Source organism: Buteo buteo, chromosome 12 (assembly GCF_964188355.1).
Source record: "Buteo buteo chromosome 12, bButBut1.hap1.1, whole genome shotgun sequence".
Classification (NCBI taxonomy): domain Eukaryota; kingdom Metazoa; phylum Chordata; class Aves; order Accipitriformes; family Accipitridae; genus Buteo; species Buteo buteo.
In genome coordinates, this window is record NC_134182.1 from 15,897,716 (window position 1) to 15,919,200 (window position 21,485).

Here is a 21,485-nt window from a genome sequence, read left to right on the forward strand (position 1 = left end):
AACTGGTCAGGAAAACAATGCAATTTGTGCCCAGACTTCATTTTTACAGATGAAGGACAAGCTACAGCATTATTATTGCAAGTTTCAGTTCAGTTTTTCAAACCAGTAAAATCAAAGTCCATTAGTCAAATAATACATTTGAACCTTGGTATAACGAGAGCTGAATACAGTAGCAAAATGTCATACAGATTGTAGGCAAGGTCCTGCAATCTTCATATATCATGGAACCTCTATTATGTCTCTAAATAAATCTGTTAAAATCCTATTTTAGATATGATTAAAAAGCTGAACACTTTTGTTGTTTATTAGCATGCCCACAATTAGCAACACAGAATGCCAGCTGCAAAAAGCAAACAAGAAACCAAAACAACAAAAATCCACAACTCTTCATGACCTAGCTGTAAAAACCAGTCACTGTAGGGTGGATAACAAAATTTATTTTCACCTGGCATTCCCCGACATTCTTTCACACTCTGGTGAACAGAGTGCTTTTGTTCCAAAGCACTAGCTCTTCGGCAGTTCCAGTTTGTTCAGAGAAAGCACGGAATAGCTCCGTTCAGAAGAATGCAATCAGCCCTTCAGTTTTTGTTTACTCCCAGAGAGGCTGATTTTGCACAGTTTATTGGCCTGGCTTGCAAAATTATTTTTTAAATTAAGATAATTTACAGTGTTACTTACTTTTTCTATAATTAATCCAGGAGTAAAAACCAAACCAATAAAAGAAAAACACAGAGATTATTTTTTTTAACACTATTTCTAAGAGAGATCTGTGGTATTGTAAAGTGCAGTGTTTTAAAAGCAGAAGTTGATAAACAGTGGTGCTATTTTGCTTGTATCAAAAGGGCACACACTTGTTAAGCTAACAGGGACAACAGTTTTACAGCGTATCTCAGAAAACCTTGTTTCATAAGCTTAGGAAGTTTCATAAAAAACTGCAGGAGGGTGTGAATTCACTTTGGCTTTAAGTAAATGGTTCTTCATTAATATTTTACTCAAGACACAAAGACTCCAAGTTAGTAGGTAAGCTGTGGATAGCAAACAGCCTTCCTCTACACTGGCTTTGTGACTAAAGAGAAAACAACTGGCATCAGAAAGAAAAAAAAAAAAAGAAAAAAAAAAAGGCAGTCAATATATTCAGTGATGGGTCCCAGAGCCCATTTTCTTTTTCAGCCACCTTTTACTCTGTATCTAAAGACAACAGCTAAACATTATTCAAGAGGCATCATTAAACCAGGAAACAATCATACAACAAATGCAGTCTAAAAGACCTCAATTACTTCCCAATCAGGTCTTCCAAAAGTTTTCATAACAATAGGAGATATTTTTAGGGTATAAAACTAGAATGTCAAATATAAAAGAAATATTATTACAAAGACCCAAAATATACCTATTAGCATAAAAATGTGGTATGACTAGGCTACAGGTCAAATCTGCTCCTGTAACAGCCCTAAATTTATTCTAGCAGAGAGACCAGATGAATTCATTTACACTCCGAGACCTCAATTCTTTCATCCTTGCAACTGACCTGTAATTGTTACCTTCTTGGAACTATTACAACAGATGTAAAAAAACCCAAATTATAGCTTCTAGCCACAGTAAGTATTTCATAATCTCAACCACGTGTCATTCGGCTTTCTGGAACAAACTTCTTAAATGTAAGGTCACCATAGTCATCAGGTAGTCACCAACTAGCACAGGTATTTATCATCTATTTAGTTTGCCAGGATTTAAATGGTTGTTGTTGCATATGTGTCTCCCTGCATAAATCCTACTCTGTGCATGTGCATAAGGAAGTATTCGCCATTAAAAGCATGGAAGGGAAAAAAAAGATGCAGCCAGAGGTACGGTCCCTTAAGCAAAAGGATGAACATTCAACGTTTTAAGGAGAATGTTGTCCTTTTTCTCTGTGAACTCTATTCTACTTATGATCCTATAATTATAGATAGCGTAAGTGCATTATCAGTGATGTTACCTTCCACAGTTTACAGTACTTTCAGTAACATCTAGTGCACTTAGCTGTGCAGAGTGTTCTAGGAATTCTCAGCAGCACACTCGCTGCCTCCCTTGCTAAGACCCACTTCAGAGGATTCCCAGAATACACATGCAGCTGTTTGACCTTTCCTCCTGTCCTCAACACGCCTTATCTAATATAACTGCAGAGATGTCATCACCTTACAGTGTCTCTGAATACAAACTCCTATACCGTGTTTGAATATAATACTGCAAACTGCTGCCACTACTTTACACCTCTCCACTGAGGCTGCAAGAAGTATTGTTTTTAGCATAGGCTATTACATAGACTCCATTCACAATCTTTTGAAAGTAAATGTCACTTGTAGAAAAACATCTCGTTCTGCAACAGGAGCAGCCCTGCTTTGCTGTGCTTTTTTTCTGCTTTTGATTGTATCACATCTTTATCATACTCTCTTCTGCTTCTGCCTGGATGGGACTTGTCTATGTGCCTTTTCTGCCTTCCACTGCTTAAAGGCCATTTGGATAAATGCCACCGCCCATTTAAATTTAGCATTCAGCTCAAAAGACTCCTCTCTCATAGTAGGCTTAGAAATCCAGTTCTGTTTAGTGAGCTGCGCAGCTAGTTACCAGAATGCAGTTATCAAGAAGACTGTCAAAGCAGAAGAAAGAAATCCTGGAGCTGATCCCAGAAAAAGAATTCATTAACCTTCCTTCCACTTGTCCCCAATACAAGGAACATAAACATATTTTGGCTAACATGATTAGCAGTTTTCCACTAGTAACCCAGACGATGCTGTGAGAAGTTCTGGACTGTTCCCAAGCACCCGTGGCATATCACAAGATCTGACTGGGAGTTTTTTTCTGACCAACAGATTCCAAAATTATAAGAGACTCTCCAGTTAGCTTGAAAATCATGGATGGCAATAAGAACTTTTTAAATGCTCTTTCCAATTTGCTGTTTTTTCCTACCCAGGGCAGTAGGAAGGACCTGAAATTGATCCAATTGCAGGAAGCTCTTAACTTTCCGCACCACAGCAGCTGATGTCACCTATCTAGAATGAAGATGTACAATCTTCTGTATGCAGCTGTAACCATCCACAGCACTATCAACCAACCTCCATTTTCAGGCTGGCTAGTGGAAGAGCTCCAGAGAGCAGTTTCAGCACAGCTCTTTCTACAGATAAGTGCTGACTCTGCTTTTTACAACCCCTCCATCAAATCTCTAAATAGAGAAGAAATTCAAATCTCAGAATTAAGAAGAAAATGCGCAAGTCTGACTTCAAGAAAAGGAAATCTAGCACCTACAATCCTGCCACAGACTCCAGTTAATGGATTCTCAAACCAGTTTGCATGCATGCAGTTCCCTAGTTTATGCTCAGGTAATTACCACTTATTCCTTAAAGCCAGGAAGGTGCCAGAACTGGTTTTAAGAGCCACAACTAAAGGAGCTGTCTAGAGCCTCAGAGGTTCATTAGCTTAACCTGAACATCAGGGCAAATCATCCAGTGCATGAGAAAAGTTGAACCCTACACATCAATCTTTGTCCAGGATCAATCTTTGTCCAGGATCAAAGTAACCTGACACTTTTATTCAGCACAGTCCTCATTTGCCTCATTAGAATACTACGCCAGTGCAGAAGAAGTAGAGCAAGAAGTGGTGAATCTGTCCCGAAGTTTGGCAAGAGGATGAACACATTAGTCATGTGAAAAGGAGAGTCTGAACAGCTAGTCAGCATTGTCATGCTTCATCAGGAGAGACAGCGACTTAAAACTTGCATATTGCACACAGTAATGGTGCACAGGTTCTAACCCCCAGTTATTTTCCATCTCCAAAGCCACAGCATGGACTTAGCACTTTGTAAGTAAACAGGTCTGGGAGAGGAGGGTTAACTCGAAATGCTGATGAACTAAAGCTTTAAGAAATCTATTTAACACATTTACCCAATAGTAAACATGTGGAAGAGAAGCTCCTTTTGCTATGGCCAAAGTTTGCACATACTTTAAGAAATAGTTTGAAAACACAGTTTCAAATACCAACAAGCAGTTGATGCAACAATTAAAGTAAAATATATTTCTTTACTGTTTCCCGTGCAATATGTGGGATGCTCTTATCATGCAGCTGAACATTACCAATGACAATATTATTTTTAGCATTTTAGGTTTGCCCAGCATTTACTCTTAGCTCTTTCACTAGCAACTGGAGCAGATTAAATCTGAGTCACTTGTCCTGAAATACTTCATGGATCAGTTGTAAAGGACATTTGGGGTCCAAGTTTTGGGATCATGCCAGTCACCCATGATTTGCTGATATCACCTGTGGTGTTGATGATGAATGCCAGACCATTGTGCTGCCTTAACATCACACAGACTGCATTATCTCTTGCTCAAGTGATTTAGTAGATCTTCTTAGGGCACACATGTACGAAAACTTCTGCACAGCTTTAGGTTCACCGAGGAAGATTTTTGGAGGAACAAGAAACATAAATCTAAGTAGGATTTCTTCTCTCCTTGTCTCTTTCAAATGTTCATATAGTTACTCTCATCTCTTAACTTCCTCTGCTAAGGCTTATTTACATGCCCCCCCCCCCCCCCCAACATGCAGATAAGCCTTGCATGCACCTTCATGATAGAGACACCTACTCTAGACTCATGAAGAAGTTTATTTTGAATTTACCTTCTATATTCATGATGTGTGAAGAAAATAGAGGTGCAAGAAAGAAGCAGCTTTGCTTTTCTTCATGCCAAGGAGACAGCATTGTTCACAAAGAGAAAGGTTCTACTCAGTCAAATGCTAAAGTCTAGAAAAGAATTCAAAGTCACCTTGAAAATATTTTAGTTCTTCAATCTAATTAAATGATACTTTTTCTCCCCCCCCCAAGCAGCACATTTTAACTTCTCCCTTTACTCACATTTGTACTCCGTAGTCAATAAGCAAAATAAAAGTTGCTGAAAGGCTCCTACATGCATTTAGTCTGACACAGTAAGATAGGGCTGAGATACTATGGGCCACTAAAACACAGGTCAATACCCAGCAATGAAGACTTCCACAAGAATCTCAACCCAATCTGCTCTGTAGAACAGTGCCACTCCCTTCCCAAGAGGATGCCCTTCAGAAGGGGGAGTCAGCTTCTTTAAACCAGCCAGCTAATAATGTTTTTTTGCTGGTGAATCAAGAAATAGGACATTTGTAATTTTCACTAATTATTTTTTTCTGAAGTTGAAAAGTAGAATCTATCAGGAAGGGAACAACCATCAAGAGAAGAAAAGAGAGCTTTGCATTGCCTTTTGTTCAGAAACTCCCGGCACAGGAGTATCATCTATTGCTTGTCTCTTAAGCATGTGGAATGGGAACAGAAGGGACAGTATTAATATACCTGAATTTTTGGCCAGTGGATTAAATCAGCAATATGTTCAAAACTGACTACATCATTTGTAGCCCCAATCCTATTCTCAGAATTACTCAAGAACTAAGGGAAATAACAACAACATTGGATTGATTTTCAGAGGTGCTTACAACACACCCAGTGATGGTGGTGCTCAGAGCGGGCCATTTAGCTAGCTGGTGCTGAACAATGTCACGCAGCTTCCGGTCTGTGAACTAACTTGCTCATCTCTATACAGTACTGCTATTTCACAATAAATGTAGCAGAAAGCTCCTGAAGGCCTAAATTATATTTGAGAAGAATACTTAGGCTGCTAAACCATTCAGGCACTTTCAGAAGATTTACTCCAGTTCGCGAATCTAATTGTTCATCTAAGCCTTATTCAACTCAATTTTAAAAATTGGCTAAATAAGGTGCTAATGCTGACAACACTAAAAATGCCCTTAAACCCATTTAAGGTTAATTTGGTAATTTACCAACATAAAGGTTAAGCTGACTAAAGGTAGTTTTTTATATAGAATTTTACAGAATTGCACTGGCTTAGCTACAATAGTAAAAAATAGTTTATTCAAACTTCTCTAATACTGACAAGCTCATAACATTACTTAAGGTAACGCTTCTCTAGATAAAAAAAAATCCATAGAGGAAAGTGACACCAATGAATACAGCTTTTGTTCTAGCAGTGAGTCACCTGAATTTTTCAGGATATTCAGTAAAGCAATCATCAGCAGAGAAATAAAACTCCTATTTCCCTGACTTAAATGATCTTCTTTCTTGTAAGGAGTAACCCTCTTGGGTAAGAAATGCTGCCGTGAATAGGTCTAGACTTTACACAGCCATGGGTCACTAATTTAATTAGATTTCAAAGCCGCTATTCTACATTTACACTGAATACAATACTTCCTGTACCCTCCCTCATACAAAAAGGAATAAAACAATCCCCCAGAAGTTTACACCTCAATGCATGAGAAAACAACAAAGTGTATATACAATACCTTGAGTTACAGATGGGGTTTATATTGTTCAAGTTATTAGGAAAACCTTAACTACCTGCTAAGTTGGTACTTTTAGCAAGGAAAACAAAGTGTTTTCTCCTTTCTAGTGAGATAGGATTCTGTTTGACCTGCTCTGCTCAGAAAATGACTGCTGTCAGCCAACCTCAGTAATGTCCCCTCCTAATTATGAGCTTTTACACATATTACAAAATTAAATCAAGTGTCTCTGTATGAATAAAAGAAATTTAAAAAAATGAGCTTTACTGGTAACAGTGGAAGTCCTTGCCTTCTATAAAAAATAGTAGGTTTTGCAGGGGTTTTCTTGGGGGGTGAAGGGTAGGGTAGAGTGAGGACAGGAGCCCTGCTGTGCATCAGTGTTTGGTCTTCTGAGCTTTTCTCCTTTCAAACGAAAATGGGGGCTGCAGTTTTCACTGGGTTCTTGTATCATGTTTGTACCCTGCATTTCAGACTCTGCAAGGTTACTGCTCTCATAATTTGAGTGATCCAAAGCTGCATGGATTAGTTACTTGAGGAAATTGGGGGGTTTCCCCTCACTAAAAGCCATGAGGGAATAATAAGAAACCAAGTTCATATTTTTTTCCAGGAGCTCACAAAACATTTCAAAGAATTACAAAAGATAGGAGCTGTTACTGGAAGTGAAACCACACTAGCAGGAAGGATCACTAGCCTCCAGTTTCACCATCTGTAAATGACCTGAAAATACCTATTATTTGATAGTATCATACTGCTATACGTTTGTACTGTTATTCGGCAACATGTATATAAAGGAAAAACATCCTATAACAACTATATGAACAATCTATGCAAATAACTTTGTTATTATTAACAACAGTCCAACTTCACACATCTGCTGAAGCAGAGTACAAATTCAGTCTCAGTCCAGCTGTTATACTCAAGTATACACCCTTTCATACCCTATTCTTTCACAGGAAAGCCAGATGCCAGCTTGTATCATGCATGAAGGGCAGGGGCAGATGTCTGGCTGTAATCAGGGATTCCTTTGGATCTCACATGTAAATGAAACACTTAAGGTGTTGATTCCTGAAGCCGACAATACAGTTCTTCTGTAGGTAGCTACAGCCTCCTACCTTACTCACTGCGTACACAGCGAGAGAGAGAATTTTGTGAAGAGTGGATATAATTATGCTAGTGCCAACATTTCTGGCAAGTCCAGTGCTTGGCTTTTGTAAGCAGCATTCCCTCTCTCTGTATGGCAAATTAACAGCAGTTAAAGGTGAAACACACCGTAACTTATTTCTACAGTGCAGTATTTCTGGAAATATAATGGCTACTAGGATATAAAAATTTTTGATGCACAGATCAAGCTGAAATTATAATAGTCTCTTTGCTCTCTTATATTAGCTAGTGGTAATGGCAATGAAATAAAAGTCAAACAATTACAGAATGTATGAAAATAGACTTCTCAACATCCATTCCTCTTTCTGATCTCTTGATAAAACTGCTGGGCCACAATACTTATTTGTCATGATATAATGGAAATGAAAAGTTAGTCAACGTAAGATATCCAGCAACTTGTTATTAAATAAAAGTTTTAAAGAGAGCTGTTTTATGGTTTCTAACAGATTTCAGTGTATCAGCTTAGATATTTTAAAATTAGTGCTGTGATGAAACAGCAGACTTTCATGGTATGGAAACTGAGAAAAAATAAGTAGATATTTGAAAGCAATTTAAAAATTGCTGAGAGCACTGGTGATCTATGAATTGTCTAAACCCCAGGCCCAAACATATTGCTTACTCTCATGTGCACACTAAAAGAAACGGGGTAAATGGAAGTAACAAACAACATTCAAAGGTAAGCTTATTTTAATCTGGTTGTAAACAAAAGCCACAGGGGCAAAATTCCTTGCCCTGCTCCCCCAAAAGCTAGAAAGCAAAGCACAAAAATTGAAAGGAGTTTAGTGGGGAAAAAGAGGTCACAGGAAGCAACAATAATAATGTCAAATGGAGGTGGAAAGAAACTGAATTCTATCTTCTCAAAAGCAGCGTTCTTTGCTAGTAACAGATGAAAGACATTTATTTCATTAAAAGCAGTTTAAGAACAGGAAGGCACAATTAAGTATAACTAAGGGGTTAACATAAGTTTGGGGAGGGTGTCCCTACCCTAACTAGGAACATAGCAAATAAAAAACAATTATGATGTTATTTCCTCGATTATGGCCACTTCTGCTTTACAAAGTGAGAAGTTATAAAAGCAGGTGCTGATGTGACCTTAGTACTAATTAGTAGGACAGAGCCCTCATCCAGTTACAGGGCAATATTCCTTGGCACAGGGATACAACAAGGAAAAAGGGAGAAGATAGAAGGAGCCAGAGAGAAAATCCAGCATTGTATTATCTCCAAAGAAAGTACCATCTTGTGACATTTGAGAATGTACCCCAAAGGCCAGCATCGGGGACTTGAGGCACACACACGCAGAGCCTCTTGATACTCAAGAGAGCTGTAGCTGGGACTAGATAAATTGTGAGAGCTGTGATGAGAGTGCTAGAATGAGAGCTGTGGGATTTAACAGGAAGATGAAAGCCATCCGTAACACATCCCTCCTTTTACCTTATCCTACTCCATAGCACTGTGCCTGACCAGTGCCAGCTCAAAAACACATCTGCCATATAAGCACATTCCTGGCTACTTCTATCTACAGTAGTGGCAAACATACATTTTTACTGCCTTTTCTGATTTTTTTTTTAAACCACAGAGCTGCTTTATCTCCAGTCTAGCAGAAGTTCACATGGAGATGGCTGACTACTTTGAACTGATTGCAGACAAGCCGGTACAGGCATTACTGAGTAGCACAGACCAGTAGGGCCCACCAGCGAGAGATAAACTTGGTAGCAAATTCTAATTTATTCACAACACATGGAAGAATGCATCAGCAAAGGCTCTCAAAGTGAAGCACATTAGCTAGTCAAGCCTACTCAAGTTTTGTGGCTATTTTAAAATTAATAGGGTTGAGTAAACTAGGGCATGCAAACAAAAAGGCCCACATCCTCAAAAGCACATTGTGGGTATGCTTAGAGTTGTCTTTGTTGATCTGGACCTAAATGGATTTCAAAGTCTAATAATGAATCAATGAGTTGAATACAGTTTCCTAGATTCCTGTCTCTCTGTGATCAGGCTACTATAATGACCTGGGATTCAAAGAGTGTCTTCCACTGCATTATATTAGACCAAAGCTGGTATTAAAGAACTTTCAAAATGTGAAATTATGTGATAGTTGACTCATCACAGCAAGAACCATAAAGCTGAATACTGCTGTGTCTTTTTTACCTGTCCATGTAATCATATGCAAATTATACCAAGAACAGTAAAAGCAAAATAATAAAGCATGGTAGGTGTCAAACATCATAACTTGTTTTCTTCCATGGTATGTGTTTATAAGAGATGCATGGATCACTTTACAGTTAGCAAGAAGTTTGTGATGAGAAATACTTTTGTCTCCCAAGTATCCAATAATATTTAAAAGTAAAGAAAAGCTGACATACCTGTTCCTTTACTGCTCTTTTTTTCAGACTGTGCCACTTGTATAACCTCAGCAGCAGCATCTCTTACTACCAAATCTTCATTCTGCAGCAGTAGAACCACACATTTCCACATAGCAAGGGTATCAGACAGTCCTATATTTATTTATGGAGAAAAATTAGAATTCTATTTCTTACATGCATTCAAAGAAGTTAGAGAGCTCTGTTTCCACATCTAAATGCAACAAATGCAGGGAAACACTGAAATATGGGCAGGAGAAGTGCACTGGCAAACCACTGGGAAGACAACTGGCAATAAGATCAAAGTTTTCAGCATGTGTGAACTTTATCTAGGTGATGACTCAGCTTGGTTTAAACAGTGGGAAACAAATACTAGAATGGACCTCTCTTAATCTGGGTTCAACTTTAAGTCGTGGGTGCTCTGAATTTTCTGCAGTTTCTAGGAGAGCCAATTCCTGTTTGGCAAGAGCAAAAGTTTTGCCACTGGAGATTGACCAACGCACTGTGATCATGGATTTGGAGCAGGGGCTGTCAAACCAAGTTTTGTTCAGACACTGCCAGTAGTGCTGGCCACAAATGCCATTCCCCACAGGAAAGGGAAATGATCTCCCCACTCCCAGAGATCTACCTGTCATCTACTTCTACCACCTCACCCCACCACTCACCAACATGCCCTGCCATCCTTGTACCCGCTACCTGTTGGAAGCAAGGCAGCTTTAATCCATGGGGTAATTACCTGCACACAGTTAAGACTAACCAGAGATAACTGCCAAGAGGGAGGTGTTCATTTGGTAAACCCCAAACAGGCAGACACCGCATACCTCCCCCGTGGCAATTCAAATCTCACAAGCCATACTCCACTTGCAAACCCTTGTGCCGTTTAATGGTGTCACACTAAGGATGACTAGCTGAAGTCACAGAACTGTACTCATAGGTTTGCTGGGGTACTTTTCAGCTGACTTTTCCGCTCTCTTTGAACGTCCTCATTAAAGCAATTCACTGAAAGGTCTCTTTTAGAGGCAGCCAGTTGTTAGTTATTACTTTCTGGTGATCACAGAGAACAATAGAGTTGGTGCCTCATTGCTGTGCTGGTTTTCTTCAAGCATGTTATCAACAGGTCTATCAGAGATTTGTATTACAAGGCTAGCTAGACAATTAATTGTATTTCACTGCTTGGCCAAAATTAATTGCTTGAGGCTTTACTACACAGGCAGAAGAAGCATTCCTGTATTTCATATAACTTCCCCATGTGGGAATAGCATGGAGTATAATTATTTCAGAAAGAAGTTGCTTTTTTCTGGCAGGACACACCCAATAATGTTATACTGGCACAGCTAGGGCAGAATAATTATTTCCTTCTAAGCACAATAGCCAGCTTGCCCACCTAGACAAGTTTCTACTGTACCTCCAGGAGAAGTGGAAGTCTGCAAATGGGTATTCTAGAAAGACTTTTTCTGAACCCTCAAGCAACATGATGAAGAGATGATGGAGTCATCCAGAAAATAGTGATCAGCATTCACCCTCTTCCTCGTATGAACATACTTAATGGAAGCTTATGGGAACAACTACAACTGCATTTCTTTAACTTCTACTTTCTACTATATGTGGTCAAGCAAAGTGATGCAAAACAAGGCATAAAAGTAAAAACTGTTTGTATGTGCATAACCTCTTTAACTTCAAGGGAATGATTCTGGGTTTGTATCACTACAACTAAACACCAGATCATGCTCCTGATTTGCTAAACTTCTCACTGCAGTACTGACAGTTTCACAGTTGTGAAGAACCCCAGATTGACAATTCTAGGTAGTATAGAGGGTTGGCTCTGCATCTTTCCTCCCCTGGCCCAATTTTCAGAGCAAAGAGCTAGTCCAGATGGCTTGCCCACTGAGGCCTTGGAGCTTGCTTTTGTAGCATGTTTTTGGGGGGATTTGGTTTTTTTGTTTGTTTTTCTTTGTTCTGGTAAGATTTTATGCACGATACAAACTGCTGCTATTTTTTATTTCAGACCTTCACATCTGCCTGATTGGAAAGCATGGAAACCAGAAACTGTTCTGACAAGATCAAAGAGGAAACTCTGTTCTCCATCAGCTATGGACCAGATCCAATTGGCAACAGACGAGAAGCACAGCATTTGGGAGTTTTTCACTCCAATACCTCACTGTCTTCATTTGATATAAAATGGTAATGTCTGTCCTACTCAGAGCTTTAACTAGATGGTAGAGGTCAAGATTTCCAGAGCTGATACTATGAACACTTAATAGTACACTGTCTACCTCATATAACAGATGTAGCTCTGTTAAACGGCATCAATACCTCTTAAAAGACACATCTCAAAATAAATAGCTGACTTTTTAAAAAACACCACTATCTACAGTCTAAGAAATATACCATTCTTCTTGTCTAACAAAAATTTGGATCCAGTCCATATACATGGACTTAAGCTACTCAAACTAAAAACATTTAAATAACTACATTGGAATAAAATATCATAGAATCATAGAACCATTTAGGTTGGAAAAGACCTTCAAGATCATCGAGTCCAACCATCAACCATGCCCACTAAACCTGTCCTGAAGTACCCTGTCTACTCACTTTTTGAATACCTCCAGGGATGATGACTCCACCACTTCCCTGGGCAGCCTGTTCCAATGTTTGACAACCCTCTCAGTAAAGAAATCTTTCTTAATATCTAACCTAAATCTCCTTTGCCTCAACTTGAGGCCATTTCCTTTCGTCCTATCTCCAGCCACCTGACAGAAGAGACCAGCACCCACCTCACTACAACCCCCCTTCAGGTAGCTGTAGAGAGCGATAAGGTCTCCCCTCAGCCTCCTCTTCTCTAGACTAAACAGCCCCAGCTCCCTCAGCCACTCCTCATAAGACTTGTGCTCCAGGCCCCTCACCAACTTGGCTGCCCTTCTCTGGACACGCTCCAGCACCTCAATGTCTTTCCTGTAGCGAGGGGCCCAAAACTGAACACAGGACTCGAGGTGTGGCCTCACCAGCGCCGAGTACATGGGAACAACCACCTCCCTGCTCCTGCTGGCCACACTATTTCTGATACAGGCCAGGATGCCGTTGGCCTTCGTGGCCACCTGGGCACACTGCTGGCTCATATTCAGCCGGCTGTCAACCAGCACCCCCAGATCTTTTTCTGCCAGGCAGCTTTCCAGCCACTCTTCCCCAAGCCTGTAGCGCTGCACGGGGTTGCTGTGACCCAAGTGCAGGACCCGGCACTTGGCCTTGTTGAACCTCATACAATTGGCCTCAGCCCATCGATCCAGCCTGTCCAGATCCCTCTGTAGAGCCTTCTTACCCTCAAGTGGATCAACCCTCCCTCCCAACTTGGTGTTGCCTGCAAACTTGCTGAGGGTGCACTCAATCCCCTCATCCAAATCATTGATAAAGACATTAAACAGAATGGGGCCCAATATGAAGCCCTGGGGAACACCACTTGTGACCTGCTGCCAACTGGATTTCACCCCATTCACCACAACCCTCTGGGCTCATCCATCCAACCAGTTTTCACCCAGCGAGGAGTACACTTGTCCAAGCCACGAGACACCAGCTTCTGAAGGAGTATGCCATGAGAAACAGTGTCAAAGGCCTTGCTGAAGTCGAGGTAGATAACATCCACAGCCTTTCCCTCATCCACTAGGTGGGTCACCTGGTCATAGAAGGAGATCAGGTTGGTCAAGCAGGACCTGCCTTTCATGAACCCATGCTGGCTGGTCCTGATCCCCTTCTTATCCTGGACTTGCCATGTGAGTGCTCTCAAGACAAACCGTTCCACAATCTTTCCCAATACCAAGGTCAGGCTGACAGGCCTGTAGTTCCCCGGATCCTCCCTCCGACCCTTCTTATAAATGGGAGTCACATTGGCAAGCCTCCAGTCCTCTGGGACCATATATATGTACACAATACATTTTAAGTCATGTATTAATGGGTTTCATCTAAAAAGATCCAGAAAATTAACGTTCAAGCTACTCACCAAGAATGAGCTTCTCATTGATCAGAAGGAACGATGTTATACTTTTAAGAACTTCAGCAGCTGCTAACAGCATCTCTGTCTGTTGCTCATCTCCACAAAAATAAACTAACAGCTGAACCCATGTTTTCAGGACTTCTTCTGAAATCTGAAGGCACAGAACATGTGAGAAATATGCTGTACAATCCAGTGTTGCCACTTACCATCACATTAAACTATGGACCATCAAAGGGATACCACTCATCATTAAATGCTGGGGTTTTTTTGAGGTGGTGAACCCCTCAAGTCCATTCAAAAGTTGGCTTAATATGTCACAGATAGTCAAGATGGGAGATTTTCTTCTAGTCAGAGCAGTATTCATAGGCAATTCTCTCACACTGTCCCTTCACCCCAGACTCACCAATGACCACACAAGTCAAAGCCTATCTTTGTGTCCTCAGTTCTAAACATGCAAGCCAAATATACCAGACTATAATGAAGAGAAGCAATTCTCAGAAGTGTCCTACATGTAGACACATACACATATCTGGAGAAACAGTTAAGAGCATGTGAACTGTAGAATCAATCTTAGGCTTTGGTAATGATACAATGCTTCGTAAAGGGGTGAATGTGGCTCCATCTGTCTCCTCTGCAGATACTGAGCATGGAAATTTTTTTTAACAAGACTGCTAAGATATCTTGGGTTCTGATAGCATGTTGTGCTGGTTTTGGCTGGGATAGAATTAATTTTCTTCATAGTAGCTAGTATGGGGCTATGTTTTGGATCTGTGCTGAAAACAGTGTTGATAAATCCACAGGGATGGTTTTATTACTGCTGAGCAGCGCTTACACAGAGTCAAGGCCTTTTCTGCTTCTCACCCCACCAGCGAGGAGGCTGGGGGGGCACAAGGAGTTGGGAGGGGACACAGTTGGGACAGCTGACCCCAACTGACCCAAGGGATATTCCAGACTGTATGACATCAGGCTCAGCATATAAAGCTGGGGGAAGAAGGAGGAAGTGGGGATGTTCGGAGTGATGGCGTTTGTCTTCCCAAGTCACCGTTAGGCGTGATGGAGCCCTGCTTTCCTGGAGATGGCTGAACACCTGCCAGCCCATGGGAAGTGGTGAATGGATTCCTTGTTTTGTTTTGCTTTGCTTGCACGCGTGGCTTTTGCTTTACCTATTAAACTGTCTTTATCTCAGCCCACGAGTTTTCTCACTTTTACTCTTCCAATTCTCTCCCCCATCCCACTGTGAAGGAGGTGAATGAGCAGCTGCCGGGTGCTTAGCTGCCGGCTGGGGTTAAACCACGACAAGTGTGCATTCACAACACTGTAGGAATCTCCATGTTGACCTATACACAGCAAAGCTTGCTGTCCTAGAACATGAAGAATAACAAAAAAAAGAACAGGAAAGAAATTTCCTGGTTCAAATAAAATCCAGTTGCCATCTTCTGGAAAATACTTAGTCCTCAGACATATGCTAGGAAAACTACTACTTAGTAATAATGGGACAAAGCTTTCCAATGTGTGGTGATACCTACTAGATTTTTTGTGGAAAGAAATAAAGTGCATTTTACCCATAACTCAAATAGCGCTTCCAAGACTTGTAAACTCTGACCCCCGTTGGGACAGCTGGGCCATAATTGGGAAGAGAAAGTCCCAACTTCCATAAGTGACCAAGAAGGAGCTGGGATCCCCTGCAAGTGCCACCCTCAGGAGAGTGGCGGGTCAGTCAAGGCGCAGCAATCTCAAGTGCAGGTTAGATAACAGAACACGCCAACTGCAGGAGGTGTCACCCACGCACAGCCACAAACAAGCCTGTGCTACAGCTATCAGAGGAAGCTCCAGAGGGAAAAAAACCCCTCAAACAGATTTGGACCTCATGCACAGGAGAAGAGGAAAAGCAGCACCAGCTCGACCTGGAGACACACTTGAAGTATGCACAGTTAATTTTTTTTTTTTCTCCTTTCTTTTTTTTTTTACTAAAATTAAAGGAAGTGAAAAACAGAACAACCAAATAAGGGAAAGAAAAGAACCAATTAAAAGGTGCCTTGAGTTAAAGGGCAGAGAAGCACGGGAGGACTCATAGAGGGATAAATGAAACCCCAGTAGTACTCTGCCTCATTCCGCATGGTACATGGCCATGCACCTGCACTACACAAAGGGACAGAGCCAGAGCATGTCCTACAGTTCTGTAACAGGTTAAAAAAAAATAATATCCCAAGATGTTACAATTAGTCAAATTCTGAACAGACACATGGACTATCTAGAAAGATAGAACTTGACTTTTACCTTATGGAAGAGAAACAATCCCTTCTACAGATGCAAATACTGAATGCAAGCCCAAAGAAAGAATTTAGATGGAAAACTGATGTACTTGGTCTTTTACAAAGCAGAAGACACCCTCTGTACAGATATCTTACAACTCACATGATTTACATGATTATTAGATAATGTTGTTTTAGCATTACTACAGTTAAGATTGTTACAACATTTTTCATTAATTCCTCTTTGTAAATTAATACAAAACTTCAGAGCAATAACATGTTCCACGTCTATTTGTGAAACCAGGTTTACATGGTTATTTTAATGTTTATAACTTGAAGTCCTTGCATTTTGCCTTTCTTAAACAAAATGATTTAACATCACAATTCATGTTCCAAATTCTTGGGTCCAAATCTGTGGCTTCCTTTTTTTAATGAGACAAGATTATTAGCATACAATATGAATCAATTCTGCTGCACATTCTATAAAAAATAACAGCTACATAAGGAAAAAAAATAATCTTCATTTTAAAACAGATCACAACAATTTTGTCTATTTTAAAATATCCATTAAGTGTTCTTTGTGTCTTTGAAAACATAAAAAAACCCCTAAAATTGTCTAGCACTAAAAGCTGCCTTAGCAGTGCTCTATGCATACAAATGTAACATCACAGACTGATAATTTAAAATCAAAAGAAATCTGAGGCAGTAATTTGTGCTGGTATAAACCTAAATTAAATAGCCCATAAACAGGAATGGAGAACACAGAGCCTTGAACTTTGTAAAGGTTATTATATTTACTCTAGGTTTTAAAAGCAAATTTTAAGAGGAAATTCAATGAGAAACTCCACGCAGACAACAGGCTGGTGTGCTTGGACAGTGATTTCAGGCCTGAGACTTGGCAAGGTCACACTGCCCACAGCAAAGAAAGGAACTGCACCCAACCACTGCTTCAAGCTTCTTGCCTTCCCTTCTGACCTGCTCCCCAGCAATCAGAAACCACAACAAAGTTGCACTTTAGTAAATCGACTGGATTCAGTAAATGTGTTAATCACTGTAGGCATTTTTCTTTCCACATCATAGCAACTATTTTGGATGCTCTCAGAAGTTGAAATTAATCCATCAGAAAAATTCACTTACATGTTTAACGTGAAGTAACTTTGAGAGGGATATACTGAGATGATACTCATGGCTGTTTCATTTCAGAATGTGGCAGGGTATTTAGAGAGGAAGACATAATGCCAGAAAAGGTGCAATGACACAAGAAAACACAAACTTGGGGCTTCTATCTAAAAGAAGCCACATGACTTCTATCACCAAAACCTCTAGAATTACAAAACTGTTAAGCAGCTCCATTTCTCTTACCTGCTGATGGTTCTGCAAAAGATGGATAACCAGCTTGGAGGCAAATTTGAGAGCTATGCTTTGTACTTCAGTGCTGAGAAAACAAGGTAAAGAACGTATAAAAAAAAAAGCAGCTATTTCTGCAATCATTTCATCTCTAGAAAAAAACCAACCAGCCAGTTCTTAATCATTCTTGATTATCACCAATGGGTATTTTGCAAGCTGAGCACTCGGAATTTTTACATTACAGATCTTGATGTTAGTTAAGTTTTTAGTTGAGATGCAAAGGAAATATGCTCTTACTTTCAGCTCTGTTGTGTTTATTTTCTACCTGCATACTTCCCATAGAAAAACACATTTGAAAATGGAAGCCAAGTCAAACAAACCAGACATTATTTTAAATGATAAACAAAAGCATTTCTTCAAGCTGGTGTTAAGCTCCAGGAGTACCTCTTCTAGAGCTGCTAAAAACGTTACTAGTGCAGAATACGCGAACTGTCGTCTGCCGAGCCTCCATGCTGCCCAGCAGGGTCTAAGGACTCGGCACTTGGCACCATGGCTCCTGAAGGGCTGGTCTCACCACAAGGAAAGGCAACACCTGAGCAGTAAGGTTTGCTATTTCAGCTATTTCCCTCTAACAGCACCAGTCAGTGTTACTTTACCACAAGTACCTTACTTCATTCCAGAAATAAACACTCCACATCATCATTTAAACTTGAAAAATTTAGTGCAAATAAGCAGCAAATGTGCACAGCTATAAAATGCTGTTCTACACTGTATACCGTAAATATTCTACATTGGCAACACTGGGGTGCAATGTTTATATGGCTGAAAAAAAGAGACTATTAGAAACAGGATGGTCTTGCCCTTAGAGCCTGGACACTTTAACCCTGTCTGTCCATTCCATTATGAATAGATGGACACAGCTTCTAATTCAGTACAAACTGGCTCCAAATTTTCAGTGCTTTCTGGTGACTTTATAGTCTGATTAAGGAGTGCAAACCCTAAGGATTAGGGTTAACCATTTCTGCCAATCCAACAAGTGAAATCAGATCTATCACTCTCCCTGCAGACCGTCTGCAGATAAATCAGGATAGGACAGATGGCAGATTCATGGATGAGTGTATGTTTGGATCATCAATTCTGTGTGTTAAGGTGTTTCCCAATTACCATTCAGGAAGAGGTATGCTCACTGGCTATCATCTAACAGCCAGAGTTAAATTCTTATTTCTGGAACTGTATTACTGGACATTTACAAGATGCTTGCCAGTATGACTTGTGGGCCTTTTTAATAATTCAGATCTGTGTCTAACTTCTCTGAAAAATTCTCATCAAAAGCTCTCTTTATTCAAATGAGCCACACTCACTTTTCTGAAACATGGATTTTTAAATCAACAGTCCAAAACCAATAAATTCATGCTTCAACATTTAAAGTTTTTAAAATATAAGTATTTTAACAAGCATAATAGACCATACCTGTTGGTGATATCTACAATGTTTAAACTCCAGGTTAAGAGCTCATTTGGATTCATTTTTATAGAGCATTCAGTCTTTGGAAGCACATTTCTGAGATCCATAGTATAAAGAATTTCCAGCACCTGCATACACAATTCACAAAGAATGAAGTTGCAAACAATCTCAATATGAACGTGTACATTTGAGATCAATAAAACACTGACTGAAACCCCACTCCAAGAACACAAAGGTCCTCTTCTGACAGTGCTAAGATAGGAAAGAGGAAGTTCTTGCTTTTATGCAAGAACATCTGTTACAGAATTATAGCACAGCTCCTATTCAATGTAAAAAAAAACACCACCAAAAACCACTCATGTACTATTTAAAAAACATCATGCACGTTTGAAACATATTTTTAAAAATTAAGAGTATCATTTACTGAAAACATATCAAATGTCAATGAAATAGCACCCTCCTACCTTGCAAAAACACTGGAGGTTCTTTTCCTTCAGAGCCATTGTGAGAAAAGCACCTTCCAAATCAATGAGTAAACACAATACACCTCCTCCTTCTTCTTCAATCTGTTTGGAATTTATTTGCTTCAGCCAGAGCAGTATTGCTTCCAATGCAAGCAGACGTACTTCATGAAACTCACAGTGAAGGAGATGAACTATTGACAATGGTGGCTTGGCTATTTTCTTTGCAACAGGTGAACTGCTGCTCTGGATGTCAGGACCTGCAGTCACCAACAGCACTTCTATCACAAGTTTGGTGATGCTCTGAAGATACTGTATCAGTCCTGGTACTGCAGATGAGTAGGGAATACCAGACATCAATTCAGAATCTGAAATGACTCTGTTCATCTCTTCCCAAAATCCAAACAATGGCATTCCTGAAATGAAAATAAAACTAAGTAAAGTGACAAATAGATAATGTTACCATCTGCTTCAGATCATGAAGCGATTCTGAAGTTGAAAAACATCAGGTATGCAAAAGGTATCACAAGGTAATTTCAGGCATGAAATGAAAACATAGTTCTCCTTCATTTTAAACTGATTCTGAATTATAAACCAGCTTTCCTAGATATCAGGTGTATTCATATTTGAACAGAAAGAAATAAGGACACAAACTTTTCTGAAAACTGTAAATTGTTCAATACATGGGATGAAAGCTTCAACCAACTTAAAAAATCCTACAATACTTTGCAGATTGCCTGTCATCTTCACCAATTACAGCTCTTTGATAAGTATTTCCTTAAATCAAGCTACTAATACAGTCTTGCAAATCGTACATGCTTCGCACTACCATTGTAGAAAGTGATTAACACAAATAAACTGTATTAAATACATTTGGAAAAAAAATGTAGGTAGTTTGGAAACCTCAAAAAGCACCAAATACAAATATGCAATCATTTTATACTAGGTAGAATAGCTCTAAAATCAGAGGTCAGACTGGAGAAAGTGCTGTCTGCCAGCTTACCCAGCTGCAACTGAAACCAGGAGAAACAATGACAGGGCCATTCTGATAATACTGAAAATCTCATGCTTTGCATAGCTTTAGTCAGAAAAGGTTACTATTAAGAAGATGATACTTCTACATAAATACATCTGTCCTGTGTCTATCAATCTAAAGAATTTACTGATTAAAAAATCCAGTGTGCTTTTCCTATGCTTATCAACTTCAAACAGGTAACACAGGTAAGAAAAAAGGAGCTGCACTGTAATCCCTCTTATGTACCAGCACAGGAACTGTAACATTTCAGGCATTTACACTGGTTCAACCTGCTCACATGGCACAGCACAGCCCAAGAACCTTCTTTAGTGCTTGGCCACCTCCTGGAGTGAACAAAAAGGTCACTGCTATCTGTGATGCCAGAGGGTTTCAGCCTTCAGCAAAGTTGGCAATGTTGACACAAAATGAAAGAAAAAAAATTAATTGATAGTCCTCTCACACACACACACAGACTGAAATCCTCACGTGCCTTGAGTTCAACCTTCTTCTCCATCATCATCAGGAATGAATCATTTTATAATACTGAAACCAAGATTTCTGCCCCATTCAGATGTTTGTATAGCTTGTACTGTGAGGAAATTAATATGTTATATCCCACAAAATTCAAATACAAGTGAGAGAAAATCATGAAGCACAGAAGAGAACAATACTGCCACTGGTGTTAAGGGATATTAGAAGTTTAGGGTTTTTAAAATGTCAAAATGCATTAAAGGTAAATACAAAGATTAAAGCAAACTTACTTAGATTTCTTCAGTATCTGCAAGAAGACAATTCATTGCCATGTAACTTTGCTATTTATAATAAAGTAAGCACCACATACTACTAAAAGCCTGTCCAAATATTACTATTAAATTGCTGAATTTGACATGAAGCTGCAACACAAATGTGGATTCATTTTGTTGCCCTTGAAGACATTTCCCTAAGCTTTCTATTTAATATTAAATACCCTTCCCTTTCACATTCAAATTCTTCCAAAGCCATCTTAATTTATTCGACATTTACATAGAAACTTGACATGGTTGTACACTGTCTAGCATGTAAGGCAGAAGCATTTTCTGAGTAATTCTGGAC

At 39.7% G+C, this 21,485-nt stretch overlaps 1 protein-coding gene across 12 annotated transcripts in view; it reads right to left on the reverse strand.

Moving 5' to 3' along the window:
- THADA (THADA armadillo repeat containing) overlaps nucleotides 1-21,485 on the reverse strand; it is a 171,146-nt gene that overhangs the window by 19,113 nt on the left and 130,548 nt on the right. For 9 of the 12 annotated variants that reach the window (XM_075042803.1, XM_075042802.1, XM_075042799.1 and 6 more), the window contains 5 exons: nucleotides 19,382-19,794; nucleotides 18,924-19,045; nucleotides 17,469-17,541; nucleotides 13,861-14,005; nucleotides 9,873-10,004 (listed from right to left, as the gene is read on the reverse strand). In XM_075042803.1, coding sequence (XP_074898904.1) covers nucleotides 9,873-10,004; nucleotides 13,861-14,005; nucleotides 17,469-17,541; nucleotides 18,924-19,045; nucleotides 19,382-19,794 — 885 coding nt within the window. Of the gene's footprint in view, nucleotides 1-3,928; nucleotides 4,413-4,647; nucleotides 4,772-9,872; nucleotides 10,005-12,347; nucleotides 13,537-13,860; nucleotides 14,006-17,468; nucleotides 17,542-18,923; nucleotides 19,046-19,381; nucleotides 19,795-21,485 lie in introns of those variants that run through there. The other 3 variants (XR_012652484.1, XR_012652485.1, XM_075042809.1) reach the window with 3 other exon arrangements.